This window comes from Sarcophilus harrisii, chromosome 2, assembly GCF_902635505.1.
Source record: "Sarcophilus harrisii chromosome 2, mSarHar1.11, whole genome shotgun sequence".
Lineage (NCBI taxonomy): Eukaryota > Metazoa > Chordata > Mammalia > Dasyuromorphia > Dasyuridae > Sarcophilus > Sarcophilus harrisii.
The window spans coordinates 288,062,348-288,083,376 of NC_045427.1; the positions used below are offsets into that span (position 1 = coordinate 288,062,348).

The 21,029-nt window shown below is 33.4% G+C and overlaps 1 protein-coding gene across 2 annotated transcripts in view; it reads left to right on the forward strand.

Moving 5' to 3' along the window:
* KCNK10 (potassium two pore domain channel subfamily K member 10) overlaps nt 1-21,029 on the forward strand; it is a 161,657-nt gene that overhangs the window by 134,700 nt on the left and 5,928 nt on the right. For both annotated transcript variants that reach the window (XM_031952406.1, XM_012547410.3), the window contains exons 5-6: nt 7,219-7,405; nt 16,341-16,483. In XM_031952406.1, the coding sequence (XP_031808266.1) occupies nt 7,219-7,405; nt 16,341-16,483 (330 nt within the window). The remainder of the gene's footprint in view (nt 1-7,218; nt 7,406-16,340; nt 16,484-21,029) is intronic.

The following is a 21,029-nucleotide window of genomic DNA, read 5'->3' on the forward strand; positions in this document are numbered from 1 at the left end:
GGGTGACTCGTGGTGCTACTGACATAAATAATAAAGTTAGATGAGTGACAGGTCTCCAGGAAAAGATCATAAGGTTAGTTTTGAACATATATACTTTATATTGTTAGTCCAGGGATGTTTAAGTTTAATCAGATCTTGGCATTTGAGAAGCTCTCTGCTCCCTGCTCTGGCTGCTAGTAAATGGAGGTGGTTTTGCCTAGCAACATCACTGCATAGAAACAGCAGAGTTCTGCATGTGGTGAGGGAGAGAGAGTGGGGGTGAAAGGGGAGTTAAGATGAGATGAAAGCTCATGGCCTATCAGAACAGTGCTTTAGTCGGATGCCAATATCAGGCATATCATCTGCAATTCCCTGTAGTTTCAGAAAGATAATGAAAAGCTGGAAGAGAGGGGGCAGAGAAAATTAATAGAAGGTCAAATAAAAAGACTTCAGAGATTGTAAGCTGAGATTGTGAATAGGCTCAATTGATACAACCAGAATAATAGGAGAAAGGATGAAAAAGAAGCATAGTTTTTCACTGAAATGAGAGAATTAAAAGAAAGGGAAGGACGTGTCTATTAAGATGATGGCTGGAGAAGGAACAATGACCCAGAAACAAAGGGGTAAAATTCTAGGCTAGATATCAGGAAACATTCCTCAACAGCGGATATTGGTATTATTTGAAAAAATATTTAGACAATATTAAACTGTGGAAACTGAAAAACCATTGTAGAAGCAATATAAACTAGCAACCTAGATGATACTAAGAATGGTTTTGTTGCTTTATATTTTTAAAAAAATTCATTAAGCCTATAACATTCTTGTCAGTTCTTTCTGCATTATGGAGAAGAACAGAAATGTAGATAACTGGAACAGTAGATAATCAGACTAATAATAGTAATAATAACAAGCATTATGTACACTTTATAGCTTGCAAAGTACTTTATTCTTGTTATCTCATTTGATCCTAATTTATTTTGTAGTGCTTATACATGTAGTTTTGAAGACAGGGACCTTTTTTGTTTTGTCTTTGGATTTCTGTTGCCTAGTTTAATGCCACAGTGTTTTCCACAGTACTTTTACACATATTTATGGAAATATATGCTTGTTGTATAGGATTGGACAGTCAATTAAAAAAATAAAAACATCTGTTAATGTGTTAGATGCTGGAGTTGGTGAGACAAAAAGGTGAATAAAACATGATCCTTGCCTTCAAGTCTATTTTTAATTGTATTTTTTTCTAAATATATGTAAAGACAATTTTCAACATACATTTTTATAAAATGTTGTATTCTAAAATTTTCTCCCTCTCTCCCTTACCTCCTCCCTCCCGCCAAGACAGCAAGCAATCTGAAACAGATTAAATATGTACAATCCTTTCTAACATATTTCCATAATTGTCATATTGTGCAAGAAAAATGAGACCAAGAAACATAAGAAACATAGAAACAAAAAGGTGAAAACACTATGCTTCAATCTATAATCAGTCTCCATAGTGCTCTCTTTAGCTGTTCTCTTCCATCCGAAGTTTATTGGAATTGCCTTAAATCACCACATTGTACAGAAGAGCTAAGTCCATTACAGTTGATCATCATGTAATTTTGTTACTGTGTACAATGTTCTCCTGGTTCTGCTTATTTCACTCAGCATCAATTCATGTAGGTCTTTCCAGATCTTTTAGAACAATAATATTCTATTACCTTCACATATCAAAACTTATTCAGCCATTCCTAAGCTGATGGGCATCTACTCAATTTTAGGAACTTATAATGTAGAAGAGAAAATAAAATATACCCACAAACATCTCTACTACTAGTTGTAACTTGAAAGTGAAATGAGAGATCAGGTCAAGAGGTCAAAAAGTGTTAGACCTGAAAGGTCCCTTAGAATTTGTCAAATCCAGCAACCTGATTTTACGAATGAGTGAACTGAAGTTCACTAAATTTAAGTCATTTGCCAAAGATTGAAAATGTTATTTAAGTTATATTAGAAGTGATGTATTACTTACAACTACGAGAAACTGGAAAGGCATGGAGGAAATGACATTTGATTAGGACCGCAGCCTTGAATAGAGATTGTACTGAGGGAGCTTTCACCACCTTAGTGGAAGGGTTTAGGAGGAATAGAGGTGAGAAAGAGAACTTTCCACACAGAGGAAACATAGTGAGCAAAGGTGAAGGAAGAAAAAAGATCTATCTGGGGAACAGAAAATAGCAGTAGTTTTGGAAAGGTAGGTTGGAACCAGAAACCATAATTAGAATGATACAACAGGAATGTGTCTCAGGAAAACTAAGAAGGTTAGGATAGCACTTTAATCCCTGCATTATAGAACAACTGAGATTAGTTCCTTTTTATTTAAAAAAACTAGTAAAACTAGAAAGTTTTACTATATAAGAAATAATGATAGGTATAGGTTCAGAAAAACCTCATTAAGACTTATATAACTGTTATGGGGTGGAAGGGAGCGGAACCAGGAGAACATTGTATTAGTAACAGCAATATTGTAAAGATTATCAATTGTGAAAGACTCAGCTATTCTGATCAGTACAATGATCTTGGTAATACCAAAAGACTCATGATGAAAAATTCTGTCCACCTTCAGAGAGAACCACCGAACTTTGAATGCAAGTTGAAACATATTTTTTCAGTTTATTTTTCTTGCCTTTTTTTTTAAAAGAACACGACTAATATAGAAATATGTTTTACATGATTTTACATGTATAGTGGTTATTATATTAATTTCCTTCTCAGTTTCTGTTTTCAAGGGAAGGGCTGAAAGGAGGAAAATAATTTGGAACTCATAATTTAAAAATGAATGTTTTTTTTAAACACTACCACTACCAGGTCTGTTTCCCAAGATGATTAGGAAAAAAGAAAAGAACCTATCTGTTCTAAAATAGTGGTTTTTGGGCAGCTAGGTGGTACAGTGGATAGAATACCAGCCCTGAAGTCAGGAGGAACTGAGTTCAAATCTCACCTCAGACACTTAACACTTCCTAGCTGTGTAACCCTGGGCAAGTCACTTAACTCCAATTGCCTCAGCAAAAAATAAAATAAAATAAAATAATGGTTCTCTTTGAGTTGGCAAAGAACTGGAAATTGTTGGAATGTCCACCAATTGGGGAGTGGCAGAAGTTGGGTATATGATTGTGATGGAATACTATTGTGCTATCAGAAAAAATAAGTTCAGTGAATTTAGAAAAAACATGGATAGATTTGGCACAAAATAATGAAGAGCAAAATAAGCAGAATCAGGAGAACATTGTACAAAGTAATAACAATATTGTTTAAGAACAATTTTTAGTGACTAAGTCATTTTGACTATTATAAATATCCAAAATAACTGCAAAGGACATATGAAGGAACATGCTTGCTACATCCATAGGAGGAACTAGTAAATAGAAGTGGGTATAGAATGTTTTTACATATATACACATATCTGTTTCCAAAAGTAGCCATCTCTAGGGTGCAGGGAATGGGAGAAAAAGAAAATTACATGATGACTTTAATATATATATTTAAAAGAAATAGTAAATTGTACATTATATATTTGCAGTTTCATATACAATCCTCTTTTTCTCTATATATATTGTTATAGAAATGCTTATTTTATTATTTAAATTCAAAATAAAATAGATATTTTTAAATGACTGAAAAATAGATAAAAAAACAAAAAAAAATGGAAAGCTCCCAGATTCCTCATCCTGGTTGGCACCTTTGTCTCAAAGCTCTTTCCTGAATTTCCCCATTCTTCCCCTCCCCCAGTAGAAATTTTTTCCAATCTAAAGCCAGAAAGTAACCCAATGTTTCTGTCTTTCCATGAATCCTTGTGGGGTTACTTCCCTGTAGCTTCCTTTACTAAATTTGTCATAAAAATTGATTGGAGGGAACATTTTATCTTGGTCAATCCACATATTATTTGAGCTCCTAATTTTGTGCACAAGAATGACTAGTTATGGTTCTATTGGGACAAAAAGGAGAAAGATCTTGAATGTCAAGCTGAAGAGTTTGGATTTTGGTGGGTAAGTTATGGGAAGGTTTTGAAAATTTTTAAGTGGAAGGAAGGGGTAACATAATCAGAGTTATATTTTAGGGGAATTAATCTGATGACTTTGGAGGATGGATGAAATGGAGAAAAATCTAAATTGGTGGAAGCTGATTAGAAAACTATTGCAATAGTCAGCTGAAGTGTAAATGATGGTCTGAAATAGGATGATGATAGTAAGCCTACAAGCATCTTTACAGGTATTTCAAATAGAAATGTGTAGCATATACAAGAAATTTAATTATCTAATTCTTTAAAATATCCTATTATTAAAACTTTCCTAAGCAGGTATCATTTGAACTAACCATTGTTGAATTGCTGGATATTGGGAAGAAAGCAAATTGTGCTGATGACATTTTGCAGCATAGTGAAAGGACCAAATTCAGCTAGAAGACCTGGGATTGAGTCTTGGCTGTGGTACTTACTAGCTGCCATTTACTATTATTAAATGAATTCCCTAACCTCTTTAGGCCTTAGTTTCCTTATCTGTAAAGTTGAGGTAATAATACTTGTACTATCTGAATGTAAGGGAAATGCTCTGCAAATATGAGCTATTAATCCTTAGCAAATAATCCACAACAAAATGAAAAATCAAGAGTATACACTGTATCCTAATCCTTGCTACATTTTCTGACTCTGCTTTGCCCTGTGGTCTTCCTTTCTATTGTTCCGCTGAGCTTTGGGAATAATATTGGCTTCCTCTGTACTTTCAGCTCTTCTTTTTAAGCCTCAACTTTATTTGGATTTTAATTGCATTCAGATCCTAATTTATTACTTAACAAGTGTCTCATAAACACCTAATTAATTTTAATTTCCTTATGTGTTTGTGGGTGGTTTATAAAGGAAAATAAGATGATGTTCCCATTGCTTGTAATTAGAGTTCACTTAGCAAATAAACATTGTGGTTTTTACTCTGATGAAGTCTCTGGTCAGAGTTGTGATATTTTTTTTAAGATCAAGTAAAGGAATTCCATATTTTTAAGCAGACTCAGCAAACTTCCTAATGAAAATCCATGAGCTGGGGGAAAAATTCTCCTGTGTTTATCATGTTTTTTAATACCTTGCCATATTTCACAGTATGAGCTAATGAGATGAACATTGGACTAGGAATCATAAGATCTAGGCTCAAATCTTGTCTCAATCTTGCTGCATGCTTTGGGACACTTTGCTTTATTTCTCTAGCCCTTGCATTTCTGATGTGTGCAATAGGTAGGACTGTATCTTGGAATAGTTTTACCTGGGACAAAAAAACCCCTGAGAAAACAAAAAGTTGGGAGAGGGAGAAGGAGAGGAAGGGCATCTGTAAATGCCATCATTGCAAAGCTGTAATGGCAAGGGAAGGAAGTTCAATCATTAATATCCCCTTCCCCATGAGAATGAGGTGTGAGAGAAACCCTTAGGAGGGCCATTGGTACCCCAGGTTGGGTCAGGTTGGGAATGGTCTTGAGCATCCTTGCATTTTGTTGGTGTAAGTCAGTGGAGTTTTTGTTGTTGTTTAGTTAAAATGGTATAGGAGAAAGAATAGAATAGGACAAAGTGAAGAACTATCATAGGTACGGTCCCCTCTACCTTACTGACCTTAGAAGCAAAGTCCTATTTACTTTATCCTGGTTGCAACTTTTGGAAATAAGAAAAATAGTTTTTTTGATTTCTTTATAGGATTATTGTGAGGTTCAAATGAAATGTAAAAGCCCTGTGGAAACATTAAAACACTACACAAAAAACAAGTTATTATTACTTGGTAATCATTGCTTTCCAAAAAAAATAAATTTTTAATATTAATGTCATGTTAAGTAGATTTGTGTTTATTTTATTTAACTACCATTATAAGGTAGCTAGGTGGCCCAGTGGATAGAGAACTTAACCTGGAATCGAAAAACTTACTAGCTGTGTGGGCCTGGATAAGTCACATAACACTGTTTGCCTCAGTTTCCTCATCTATAAAATGAGTAGGAGAAGGAAATGGCAAACCACTCTAGTATCTTCACCAAGAAAATACCAAATGAGATAAAAAAAATCAGGAACAACTGAAACAACAACCATGACAAATTCTTTTTGATAAATTATTTGCCCTGGACGTTAATAAAAGGTGAGTATTTTATTAAGAATTTTAATGCAGATAATCAATATTTCTTTTTTCTTCTATAAATATCATTTTAGAAATGTAGCTCAAGGCAGTGGAGAATTAGAAGGACTGATATGGGTCAAGCACAGAGATTCTGTTATTCTCAGTTACTGATTGAAAAAATATATATTTATTGCAATATTGAATATATCAAAGGAAATTATAACTTATAGATCCAGTAAAAAATTATTTTATGAAATGGGATCAGGAAATTATTTAAGACTCATGTTTTTTATAAATCATTTTATTATAAAAAATTAAGGAAGACTTCTTTAATTGGAATAAGGAGAAAGGGGAAGAAAGAGAAGATTTTAGAAAATCAATTCCTAGCACTTTGTGCTTCTGAGATATAGTCATTCTCTCAGCAAAAATTTTGATGGATGAACTACTTGGTTACTCTCAGAATTTTGAAATACCTTCCTTGTGCAGTTTTGCAAAGGGTTTATGAATTTGGTCAAACAGGGATAGCCTTATCTGGTCATTTCTTTAGGTATTTCTGTTCAGCAGAACCATAGAAAATTGCAAAGGAATATTGGAAAGCACTTAATACAGTTTTCATTTAGTTGTATTTTATCTTTCCACTTCAAATACCAAGTCACTATTTTTCTACTTTAAAAACGTTTTAAAATGTTTTGTGTCTTTTGAATAAATATCATTTTCTACACCAACCCTCTTCAGATTCAACCCTTCTTTGTAACAAAACAAAAACATTCAAGACAGATCATGTTTGACAATATGTATATGATAAAAATATAGTATATGTATATTCTAATAATTAGAGCTGGTCATATATAGAATGGGCTTTCTTATGAGTTTTGCATCACTGGAAATCATCAAGGAGTGGCTGAATAAATATTAGTCAGAGACATTAAAGAGAGTATTAACATTTCGGGTTGATTTGAATGGATTCTAATATCCCTTTCAACTTTTGAATTATCTGATCCTAGGAAATATGTTTTAAGGAAGCAGTTGTAAAATGATTTAAGGTATTTATAAGACATGATCTATCTCTGACATCTAAATAAGGATAATGGAAATGATTTTACTCTCTTCTCTTTTTTTCTTCTAGAAAAAGCAAGTGAGTCAGACAAAGATTCGGGTGATCTCAACCATATTATTCATCTTGGCTGGCTGCATTGTATTTGTAACAATTCCTGCAGTCATTTTTAAGTACATAGAGGGATGGACAGCTTTGGAATCCATATACTTTGTGGTTGTCACATTGACCACTGTTGGCTTTGGTGATTATGTGGCAGGTAAGAAAGCTAGGATCTGTGTGCATGTATGTGTGTATGCATGTGTATGTGTATACATGCATATGTATTAAAGAGATGGAATGGGAATATCTTTCTTAATGAAATTTTTCTAATCTGTCTGCTGAAATATCTTTGTAGAGTCTGACAATCAAAATGGCTCAGAATACTAGTGCTTCTTTGTAGCTAGCCATAATAGCGGCACACTGGGGTAAAGTCTCATTTAAAATCCTTAGGCTTGGAAGATGCAAATAGTACCAAGTCCCTGCAGCAGAAGGAAGATAGGTTTTACACATTTCTGAAGCTTATTTCTCTTATAATTTTATGAATTATGTATAAGTGAAATTAATCTCCTTCCAAACACTAAATTCTCAACTCTTTTAGTACGATAGACCAATATCACCAATGAATATTGATTAAAAATTTATAATAGCAGCAAAAAGATTAGTAATTTATTCAACAAATTTTTCACTATGATTAAGTTGGAAATATGTCAAAGATAAAAGAATGTCCCACATCTGGAAAACAATTCTTCTTGGAATTATATTAATCATATTAAATCAGAAACACTTATTATATCAATAAATACAGAAAAAATCCATTGGCAAAAGACAACATTCTTATGCTTAAACCCTTCCCTGACCCCCTCCAAAGTATAGGCACAGAAGGGCTACTTTTTCATTTGGCTAAAGGTATATATTAAAAACTAAAAACTACTGTAGTTTGCAATAGGGAAACTTTAAAGATTTCTTGGAAAAAATAGACAGTAAAGTAAGGCTGCCTCCTTTTCCCATTGCCATTTAATATAGAAAGGCTAGAGATAGTAATAGGACAAGAAAAAAGAAATGAAAGGTAAAAATAAAGGTAAAATGTAGACAAAATTATGCTTATTTGGTAATGACATGATGCTTTACTTAGAACACCAGAGAATCAGCAAATAAATTAATTTTGATAATAGCTTCAGGAAAAGAATAGAATATATAATAACCTATAATTTTAATAGAATTTTAAGATATTTGAATAATTTCAATATGACAATAACAAATTTAAGATGAAATATTAGAAAGTCCCATTCAATGTAAATATAATATGAATAAGATATCTGGAAGTCAAATGTTTTAGTGCTTCTTGACTCAATTAATAATGGCCTTTTTTTTTTTTTTTGCCTATAACTAACACAATATACTGAAGATATTTTCTTACAGGATAGATTGCAATGGATATTTGGGATTGGTTTAGCAGATTCCTGGTAATGCTGACAAACATCTGAGACTTTCTCTGGCCCAGTTTATAGACTTCTGAGGACTATTTGGCATAAGGTGTCATAACAATAAAGAATTGCAATTGACTATGTATTTGTAATGGGCAGAATGGCATCAACTTTATAATCAAAGAAGTCTTGTTAAAAGAAATTTTAAAAAAAGATTGTCATCAGATTTATCTTCCTCAAAGTAGTAGTGGTGGTGATGATGGTACTGGTAGTGGTGGTGGTGAAGTGGTGTTGGATAACAGAGTGGGATTTCATGTATTTTCTATATAATCTTCCCTAAGTGTAATTAGAACATAATTGTGGGACAATATGGACATCCTACTTCTTTCTTCTGTTTTCACTTTCATCCATTGGGCTCATTCCTAGCTAGTAATTGACTAATTTCCAACTAGAAAATGAATCTTTTCATCATTAAAATAACCATAATGGAATATTTAATATATTTGATCAAATTTGATGTTGTTTTTGCTGATCTTTGGCTAAACATTGGACAGAAAACTCAAAGACTACATCCCTATCCTATTTTGGTTGTATGTACCAACTTATGTATACGTTGTCTTCTTTATTAGAATGTATGCTCCTTAAGATCAGGGGCTAAAATTTTTTCTTTGTATCCTAGAGCTTAGTATGGTGGCTGGCACATAATAGGTGCTTAATACATGGTTGTTGTTTGCTTGTGAATGCTATAGGAAAGAACTCAGTGATAGTTGATCTCTTCTATGGCAAGCTACCCAGAGGGAAAGTATAAAAAGGTTCCTATAGACCAGATAATACATAACAGAATTATTGCCTGCTTTCTAATTGCCTGACTCAGAGGACCCACCAGGTTATTATTTTGTGTTATTCCCATTGGTTTGCATGGAGCTTCAGGCCACTCTTCATAAGATCTATCACTAAAAATTAGCAAGCTGAGGTGATTAATACTAATTCAACATCCAAACTGGCAATTGTTCCCTTCTTTCCTTTTGTGCATTAAGAGTAATTGTCCATTTGAAAACATTCACTTTTAAAAATACTGGTGTCATTGGAATGGACCTAGCTGCCTATAGACAGCAAAAAGCTGGGGGTCAGGTGAACAGAAAATATTTATCAGATAATAAGAAAAAGCTTTCTGAATGCTCCAGTCTGATTTCAATTACTATAAATATAGGTATGATTTCACAATTATAAATATTTGTAAATAGGAAAAATTAATGTCTTTGATAAAACATAAAATGCGACTATTTAATAATTTTGAATTTTTAATAATTCAACAAATGTATTGAAGCACTAGAAGTCACAACTTACATGAGATTGGTTTATAAAGAAGAATCATTGTAACAGTCTTGACTGTCTTCAAATTCAAAGCAGCAGATCTTTAAAGGATAGTTATGACTAGAATTTTCTAGAGCATCAGCAACTTGCAGCCAATTTATATGTTAGCAAAAACATCATTAGCTGATGGGTTGCACCAAGATATTTGGTTAGAATAGAATGATCATTCTACTTAGAATGGAGGTACATGTTAGGTGTATCTTCTTTTCTTAAAACTTTTCTGTGGGTTACTGACAAAATAGAAATGAATTAATCAGTTAGTTAATAGTCAACAAATATATATTAAGTATTTATTATATATCAGGTGTGATGCTAAAATGCTGGGGACATAAATAAAGATAAATCTATTCTTGGAATTTCAACCATATTATTAAAAAAAATCATTTGAATGATGACATTATAGAAGATTTTCCCTTTTCCATCATGTCCTTAAACATCTCTATCTTAATTATTTCCCTTCCTGTAATTATATTATCTAATACTATATATCTATGTCAGTGGCAATATATTGCAAGGGCAAAAAGCACTTGTTCTAGAATCAGAGTTCAATTTTCTCTGATGACTAGTTATCTTGGGCAATTCACTTAAATTCCCTTGACTTCAATTTCTTCACAGGCAAAAGGAGCAGGTTTCTAAGAGTCCTACTAGTCCAACGTCTCCAATTATTTCACAAAGGTGACCAATACTTAATCATGCCCAATTTTTAATATGACTTCAAAAATTTAAATTAATTTTAAAATGTAAAAATAAATCCTTTCTCAGCTGAAACTCATGATCTGAAGACAGACACGCAGGTAACAAGCATTTATTAAGTGCTTACTACATACATTTGAGTTGGCACAGATGCAGTGAACTATAGTGATGATTTTTTAAAATATGATTATTTAAAAGAAGATTTTTAAAAACTCTCTGAGGGTTTCTTACATGGCTAAAAATCTTTGCCATGAGTTAGCTTCAACTGGTAAAAATAGAACATGACTGATTATAGTGGGATAATGTGTGTAAAATGCTTGACAAACCGTAAAACACTATATACATGCTAACTATTATAAGGAACATATTTCATTTGTGCTCTGAAAATTCCAGTGATTGAGATTGACTTTAGTTTTTTCTGCCTCCCAGATTCATTGAAAAGGTCCTGTAGCCTTATCAGAACAAATATGTGCATGACAAAAGGCAGGATTTTAATTATTACTAATTCATAGTAATACTATATCAAGTGCACCAGGGAATCAAGCAATATCATTTAAAAATAAAAATCTAGTAGATGCTTGATCACTTGCCTAGTTTGGCCTGGTAGCCTTTCTCCTAGACTGCTCCATAGCTAAGCTGTATCAGAAAGATTATTTCTGCTAACTGGGCTGAATAGAATTAATTGCTGGTTGATTTTGTTATCAGCTGAATTTATCCCCAGCTGAGTTTTGCTGCTGCGATACCATCTTGCAGCCTGACTTTGAGGGAACACTGCTCTGCAGGATTCTAGAAAATAGGCACACAATGAAAATGATCACTAATTGCATTATTCTCTAGCACACCCTAGTGGACATCATTATTGGGTAAATGGCCTGCAAAGGTCAATGCTTATCTTCGAGGTGGAATGACTGCAAATAGAAGCATCCTGGAGAGACCTTGAAGAACATGTATTGCTCACTGGGCAAGTGCTTCTGGAATTAATCCTTGAGGAGGCTGTTGTAAGAAAAGTGATGAAGTAAATTGTTGGGGGCTTGTTATTCACTTGGCTCTTGTTGCAATACTTGGAATTTTAGAAAGTTGGCAGCAGTTGTAGAACTACAATCAGTCAGTCATCTTTTAAGCGCCTATTATGTGCCAAGCACTTTGAAAATATTATCTCATTTGATCCTCATGACAACCCTGAAAGGTAGGTGCTATTATTTATTTTTATTATTATTCCCATTTTACTACTGAGGAAATTGAGGTAGACAGAAGTAAAGTGCCTTGACTAGGGTCATACAACTAAGTGTCTAGAGCTTTGACCCTAAGACTTTCTGATTTCAAGCCCAGAAGTCTTTCCACGTGGGAAAGCTGCTGAACCTCTCAATATCTAGGTATCTCTCTAAGACTGTAAGTAGTCAGGAGGTTTCCTAGGAAGATAAGATCACAGATCAGGTCACTTCTCCCTGTCCCTGCCTCCACTAATTTTATCTCCCTCCAAAATCCCCATCCCTTAAAATGAATAGTGAATAGATAGCTGATTGATCTCAAAGTCAGAAAAATCTGAATTAAAGTCTTGTCCCTGATGTATATAGTAGCTGGATGATCCTAAACAAGTCACTTAACTAAGGACTTCCTAAGTTTTTTCCCCTTGTGTCTCTTTTTTGCCCAGGTAATTTTTACACAAGCCCACTCAGAATCTGAGCTGAGGTGTTTCTGGCAGCCTTCATGCACATGCAGTACAAAGTGCATATGTGTGTTCAGAACCAAGGCTGTAGTGAAGTCGTGCAATGCAGCACAGACAAGTACTGCCAGAAATACCTCAGATTTATTGTGCATTTGATTTTGAATTAATTTTTGGTCATTACATTCAACAACCTTTTACTTTTGCCAAATTTTTTTGCAAATCCCCCACATTCAGTTATATAACCCCATATGGGTTCATGACCCACAGTTTAAAGAATCTTTGCTTTAGACAACTCTTGAAGGCTCTAAGTCACAGAACAAGTGCTGACTTGCTTTGATAGAGGGAGTTTCTTCACCAGGGAGTTCCATCCTTATACCAGTAAAATCACAGGTTTACTCTTTATCCCTATCAACATGAGTTTAATGGTGATAGATGTAGCCAGATCCTTGGGGATTTTAAAATTACCAACATATGATGGAAATTATAATTATGAAGCTTAAAATGAAGGCACTCTACAATCACCCACATATGCCATCCTAGAAATGATAGATTCTCTACCTCTCTGTGATGAGTAATGATGTCTACAGCAAGAGAGTAAAGATGGTTGACTTTATTTATTTTAAAATCTTTCTATCCAGTGCTCAATTTTCATGATTCATAAGTTGTATGAATAATTCAGAATTAAAATTTTAAATTTTGATCATGTTTGTCTTCTGCACAAGAAGCTCTACTGGCTCTTTTTTGCCCCATAGAATATAAAATAAGCTTCTTTGTTGGACCTTCCAACTCCACAATATAGCTCCAGTCTATACTATTTCAGACTTAGTATACATAACTCCTCTTCTTGAATTCTATAGTCCACCAAATTGGACTAGTCACTGTCCCCTGCACTCAAGTGACAGTAGAGGGAACATTGGGTCTGCAGCAGTCAGGAAGACCTGAATTCCAATCCAGCCTCAGACACTGACCTTCGCTCATGGGAACCTCAGGAAATCATTTAACCTCTTTCTCCCTCAAAGAAAGTGCTAATGATGTAAAGTCAATGAAGCTTCTGTAGTCCATACATCTTTGACGTGTCTTAACTTATTCCTAATATACGTTCTTGATTATATATTTCTGATCATCCTTGCTTGTTTCCACCTTTTTCACTGAAATATTTAATTCAGAGGATCTTACTGAGTCTTTTATAGAATTCCTTCCCTTCTCTTGTGTCAGATGTTGATAAGTCAGTTGAACTTATTTCTGCTTTTTGCAGAACAGTAAAAAATCAGAACATTGCAAAATGATCAGATGTCTCATGAAATGTTTCTTCTTGTCTTTGGACACAAAAACAAACTCCATCAATTCCTTTATTTATTGGACTTTCCAAGGAGAACCTGAGACCTTCTTATCATTTGGCTCCAACTTTCTTTTTTCTTCAGGTTCTATTTAGAGGGAAAACGTCAAGACAGATATGATTCACTTTTTTCAGCACTATTCAACTCTTTAATCATTGGATATAGATCTTATGTTTATCCCAGTAATTGTAGGGGGTAGGACTTGGGCTTAGTCTTATTATTTTTTTTTGTTATTTTAAAATTGAATTTAGATTTTAAGGAAGCCAGAATATAGAATTAAGAAACAAGGACATTCCAGGCCTAGGAAACAATTAGTAAGAGAGAACTGGAAAATGGGGTGCCCTGTGTGGAGAACATCAAAAAGGCCAATGTCCTTGGATTGCAGAGTATACAGAGAAGAGTAATATATGAGAAGATTGGAAAGGCAGTAAGGTTTTAAAAGCCTGACAGAGCATTTTATATTAAAGGGAACCATTAGAGTTTATTGAATAGAGAGATGACATGGACAGAATTACACTTTAGCAAGATTGATATGACAGTTGAGTAGAGGACAGATTGGAAAGGACAGAGACATATTTTATGCACATAATTATGTAATAGCTACATAGTATATACCATAATATGTAATTTTATGTTACTATCAAAAGCAGTTGATTTACCAAAATTTGCCTTTAATGAACAGGATTTTTTTTTCTTCTTAAATTTTTGTTAAAAGTGGTGGCTCATTGGGTGGAAGAAATGTCTAGATTTAAAAATTAAAGTAGCATGAATACAAAAGATATCAATAAAAACAATCTTGAAAAAATTTAAAATTAGTATCACAGGGAGTATTCATGGTGATAGCAAACATGTTGCAATAAATAACTGTAAAACTTTTAAAAAGAACTTGATGAAATACTTTATTAAGTGAATTTATGATTGAAAAAGAAAATGGGCTGGTCACATGGTGAGAGCTTGGTATAGTAAGTGGAAGGCTTGAGTGCTCCAATGCTATCCTTGTTGTTTTGAGAAAAAGTGAGGAAAGCCTTCAGGACCTTGTGTTGGACTCTGGTGTGAAATTGTAGAAGGGCATGCACAAGCATTCAATAGTAATAGGCAAGCACAGAGGAATTTTGATCTTTATCATTAAAGGCAACATTAGAATCTATGAAATCACAGATCCACTTGAATATTTGAGTAAAATTTCTTACTCTCAGATCCACCTTGATTCAGATCAGGCAAATAGATGGTATATATTTGCAAATAGGTGGTATATATTTCATACAACTGTTTGAAAATCTTATGCATATGTGGGATTAAATAATTTGACTCTCTGATTCTTTTTGTACAGCAAAATAACGTTTTGGTCATGTATACTTATTGTGTATCTAATTTATATTTTAATATATTTAACATCTACTGGTCATCCTGCCATCTAGGGGAGGGGGCGGGGTAAGAGGTGAAAAATTGGAACAAGAGGTTTGGCAATTGTTAATGCTGTAAAGTTACCCATGTATATATCCTGTAAATAAAAGGCTATTAAATTAAAAAAAATAAAAAAAATAATAATTTGACTCTATTGTATGTTCACCAAAGTCAATGCAGCCAAATAACTGATCAGTTCAACTTGTCAAATTATTTTCATTCTACTGATTAATTGTAAAAGAAAGGGATGGAACATATCATCTCCAATTTCCTTCTGTTCTCCAACTGGTGGCTTTTTTCCTTCTCCCTTCCCCAACTTTCATATTCTATGGTCATAATTGGTAGAAATAATTGGTTCTTTAGCATCATAGAAACAAACTATGATTGATACTAACTCATATTTACCTAAATAGAGAATCAAGGAATTATAAAATTTCTATTTTTAACTATAAACCATTCCCTTCCTTTTTGGTTAAGTGCATTTATGGAAAAATAGAAATGAGGCTATTAAAGAATTCCAAGCCATTTAAGACGATATCACAATGTTTATTTTGCATTCAAATAATTAGGGAAGTTAAAAGTAATGGCCCAGATTCCTCCCTTTGGTTTAATTTAGTATCATTATGCATAATTTAAAGTGAAATGTAAGTGAATAATAAAATTATTCATTCAAGTTTTCCATGACATTGTGTTTCTTAGTTAAGAATGAGAAGACAGTCTAAGATCCCTTCTAAGGGACAAATATGTTTTTCTTAGTGAACAGTAGAAAAGTCTGTAACATTGAATAGTTCTATTAGTCTGTATCCAATAATCTTGTTAATTTCATTTATCACTTCCACATTATGACTTTCACTATCGAGGTTTTGATATATCATTATCCCTGGGTGCCAACCAGAATATATAAAAAAATATATAAGAAATTAAATGAAAATTTTGGAAGTCATGTGAAAGTTACAGATGACACAGAAAAAATTTAGAAACTCAGAAATGCATAAAATATATGGATGATATTATTTAATAACCCAAATTTTATAATAAGATAATATAGAAACCACATAAAAGAAAATGAAAAAATTCAGACTCCTTTTCTGGTAGTAAGAGAGGAAAATTTTTTATGCAGCTTTTCCAGGTCATGGGGAGCACGATGCCCCTAACTCCTGTAATGCGAATATTTTAATTTGATGGACTAAAATACATGAGATGTTGCAAAGCTAATATATAAAAATAATCACAGTAATATTTGGTTCTTTTCAGGGGGAAATGCTGGTATCAATTATCGAGAGTGGTATAAGCCCTTAGTATGGTTTTGGATCCTGGTGGGTCTTGCCTACTTTGCTGCTGTGCTAAGTATGATTGGAGACTGGCTTCGGGTTCTGTCCAAAAAGACAAAAGAAGAGGTATGGAACTTTTCCCACCTGTGCAGTTATTTCAAGAAATATCAGATCAAACCAAAGACAGTCTTAATCTCATGTTTGTGCTTGTCTTGATTCTCATAATTCTTACTAAGTTTTGTCAATTTGTATTTTTTTCAAATTATATTTTTAACCAACATACCAAATGGAGTATTAATCTCTAAGTTCTTTCCTAGTAGGGGAGAAAATATGGATTCTTAATTATTAATCTTCTAACATTGAGTACCTAGTTTTTGGATATATCACACTAAACAGTATAAAAGGAAAAAGAAAAAAAACTTTAGGAAAAGCAGAACATGAGTCAGGATCAAGCATTGGTTGATTTATATAAGAGACTCTCTTCTATTAGTAGTCAAAGAAAGAAATCTGGAGAAGAAAAGGAAGCTTAGATTAAGAAAAATTTTCTTCAATTGTATTTATGCTTAAATGATTAGGCAATGCAGATATAAGGATTCTTTGTTGGTTTGTTATTATGAACCTTTACTATAATGCACACCAAGTCAAACAATAATGATCAGTCATGAGAAGGAGTTAAAAGTTCAAGCAATCTCATTATCTCCCTTGTGCTTTAGATCAGCAGACAGAAATGTGTTCCAATTGCTAAATACAGTTTACCCATAGGCGTCAATTCTTTGAAAACCCAATGAAACACACTAGAATGAAGAAAGGCATCATGAATAAAAAAATAAAAAGATTTAAAATGGCGTGCTTTTATAAAGAATAAAAAGGAAAAAGAAATAAAATGGGATCTTTTGTTGGCATAGAGACAAGAGACCTAAATGGCAAGAATAGGGATGGGTGAACATTATGGTACAATTGAAACAATACAACGTCTGGAGTCAGAGAACTTGTGTTCAATTTAAACCTCTGATGTTTACTACTTATGTGACTTTGGGAAATGTGTATCTCATTTTCCTTATCTATAAAATGAGAGGGTAGGAATAGATGGTCTTTTCCAGCTTGAGATATATGAGCAGATGGAATTTAGGAGGCACAAGTTCTTGTACCCACTGAGCCACCTGCTTGCTGGGTGAGTTTATACAAATTTTATACAAATTCCTAAACTTCTTTGGATTTGGGTTTTTTATTTGTTAAATGTTTAGCTTAGACTAGGGGATCACCAAAAACCTTTCCATCTGCAACAGTGTCAGTGTCAATGTCAGTGAGAAGGACAGAATAAAGAAAGAAGCAGAGGAAAAAAATTAAAGAGAAAACAATATAAAAAGCAAAAGGATAGTGGCAGTGATGGGGTACAAGAAGTTATGAAGGTGGGGAGTTCTCCAGAAAGAATTCACCCACTCAGCCCATCTTCAAGTCAAGAGACAAAAAATTTATTATGATGTCATAAGGTGGGCTGAGTTCCCTAATGAAACTTGCAGTCTTCAAAGAGAAAGATGGGACCTTTTTTAGGAAAGAAAATAAAAACAAGTGATAGAGTAGGGGTGAAGATGGACAGTCTGGAGGAAGAGATGATATGGAATGGGATTGCTGGTCGAGAGATTAGAGGTCATAGTACTGATAAAGATTAGAATTTGGTAGGGAAGGCTTAAAAAGAAATGAAAAAAACCAATGGATTATGATTGAATAAGGTAATTAAATTTTTTTGACCATGAAGGTGGTATATTTGCGGATGATAGTAAGATCAAATTAAAACCATCTTTATGTGTGGCTGAGGTGGAGTAGAGGCTTTGAGATATCATGGAATGAGTAGGTTGAGTTGGTTACAGTGTTTGAGTCAATATTTATATAGAAAGAGAACAGGAATTGGAAAAGAAAAAAAATTCTGAATTTCTTGAGGAAGGAAATTGCATTACCTAGGAGTCTATAGGCAATAGCTATTAGAATTTTAAGGTAATGGTAGGCATAAATAGCATGAATCTCAAAAGTAGGAGAGATTACTGAATCACAGAAGTAGGAAAAGAACTTGGCTTTGGGGAGCAAAGAGTAATCTGATCACTCTGTTTCCTTGCATGAGCTGAGGAGAGTTAGTGAAAGTGTAGCCAGAGCTGGAAGAAATGGGTAGAAGGGCTATGTCATCAATACAGGAACTATAGTAAAAATTATACATGATTGTTAAATGAATAAATTCAATTTGGTCATTTATTAGAGACCTTTCATGCACAGTGGTAGTGCTTTGCTAGGTGCTTTGAGTGATGCAAAGGTTAAATAAAATATGGCAACTGACGTTATAGAATTTATAATCTAATAGAGAGAGGCAAACATATTCTGATAAATTTAATGCAAAATATAATGTGATAAGTACATAAGAAGATGAATTTCCCACTTCATTTTTGCTGGCTTTGGGCACAGAGTCTCATTTTCCTGGTTGGCAAAAATAACTATGTCAATGTCTTTTCAATTTGGAATCCCAAGTTATCTAACAAGATCAGTAGAAACTGCTGCTGGAGAGAGAAAAAGGAACTGTATAAATATCGACTTTTTTGTCTGCAAAGATTCAAGTTACTTGTCCACTTAAGGGAGCATGTTATTTGTTCCATTCATCAAAGCCTACTCAGTTCTGGGTCTTTGTCCTTGTGTATTTGAATCTCACTCTGCTGCTATAGCATGAAGCATCTGGTACAGCAGAGAGCAGCAGATTTTGGAGCTCATGGCCCAGAATTTGAACCTGATTGCCTGTGTCATCTTGGACAAGTTGTCATATATCTCACCAGTCTCTTACTATTGCTTAGTTGTTCTCTATGACCTCATGTGGGGTTTTCATGGTGAAAACTTGGAGTGGCTTGCCATTTCCTTCTCCAGTTCATTTTTACAGATGAGGAAACTAAATCAAAGAGGCTTAAGTAAGTATTATATATAAATAGTATATATAACAAGGGGTTTATATTTTATTCATCTACTAGACTTTGTTACTTGAAGGCAATAATTGTGTCTTATCTTAGTTTTATATCTTCCCTCATTCTTACTATAGTACTCTGTGCTCAATAAGTACTTAACGTTTATTGCAAGAATGAACAAATGTATACCTTTCCTTTGTTTAGTACTTTACAGTTTCTGAAATACTTCTTTATCATTTTGTCACTTAAGCTACATACTAGTCCTGTGAGACAAGCAAGCTTAGTATATTTATCTCCATTTTATAAATAAAGTAGGGCCTAGTTTCAGGTTGTGATGTAGCCAAAATCACAGAGGTAGAAAGATGTTAAAATGACATGAGAATTCATGTCTCTGGGATCCTAACTCCATTGATTTTTAATTGTATTGTACTACTTCTAAAATGGGTAGTTTTGTATAAAAGAATTGTATATGTTTAATATATATTGGATGACTTGCTGCCTAAGGGAGAAGAGGGGGAGAAGGGAGAGAGAAAAAATTTGGAACACAAGGTTTTCCAAGAATGAATGTTGATATGCTTTAACATGTATAACACATATTGAATTGCTTTCCATCTAGGGAAGGGAATGGAGGGAAGGAGGAGAAAATTTGGAACACAAGGCTATGCAAGGATCAATGTTTAAAAATTATCTGTGCATATCTTTTGAAAATAAAACGCTTTAATAATATTAAAAAGAGTAAATGTTGAAAACTACCTTTGCATAATTTTGAAAATAAAAAGTTACTTAAAAATAACAATAAAATGAGTAGTTCTTGAACATTGACAAAAGAACTTAAATAATCAGATAGATTGCAAAATGTTCCTTATGGAATGGTCTGATTTACATATATGTTATCACAGCATGGGTGCCAAGAACAGTATTATGTTGCATCTCTAATGTACTTTTTAGTCATCTCTTGGGGGACAACTAATGGTGATAAATTGAATTTAATATTTCTAAGAGCTCTTCAGATTTCAACTCCCATGGCTTTGTGAATCTCACTAATTACTGATCAATCAGTTTGAGAGTTTCTGGTTTCACAAAAAAATATAAATTTCTAGATTCTTAAAATTGAAAGCTATCTTAGAGATCATTTAGTCGAATCTCTTCCTAAGGAAATTGAGGCCCAGAGAGATTTGGTAACTTGATCATATTTGCACTCACTAGTCAGTGACAGAGCAAATATTAGAACCCAATTATGATGACATTCTGATATACTAGTTTGAAATTACAATATACTCTTCCATATCCTATAATTTCATTTTAGCTCTGATATTAGTTGTGTGACTATGAGGAAGTTCCTTAGCTAAGCTAAGCCTGTTTCTTCATCTGTACAATGTGAATTAACTATCCTTTTCCTCCTAATTTGTAATTTGCTTGTGGGGACTGTGTTTTGTATACCTTAAAGTGTTTTAGAAATATAAATTACTACCTGTACATCTCTCTGCCCTCATTCATTAAGTCATTCATTTAGAAAATGTGTATTAAGTACCTATTATATACAAAAAGCTAGATTGAATATTGGGACTACAAAGATAAAAATTAACAATCTGTACCTTTAGGGAACTTATATTCATGGTATCTCCTGGCAATGTTTGGAAAGTATTTTGCAAACTTTAAGGCACTATTTAAGTACCACCAAAGGACCATTACCGCTATAGAAATGTGTTATTATTATTGTTATTATGGTTATTATC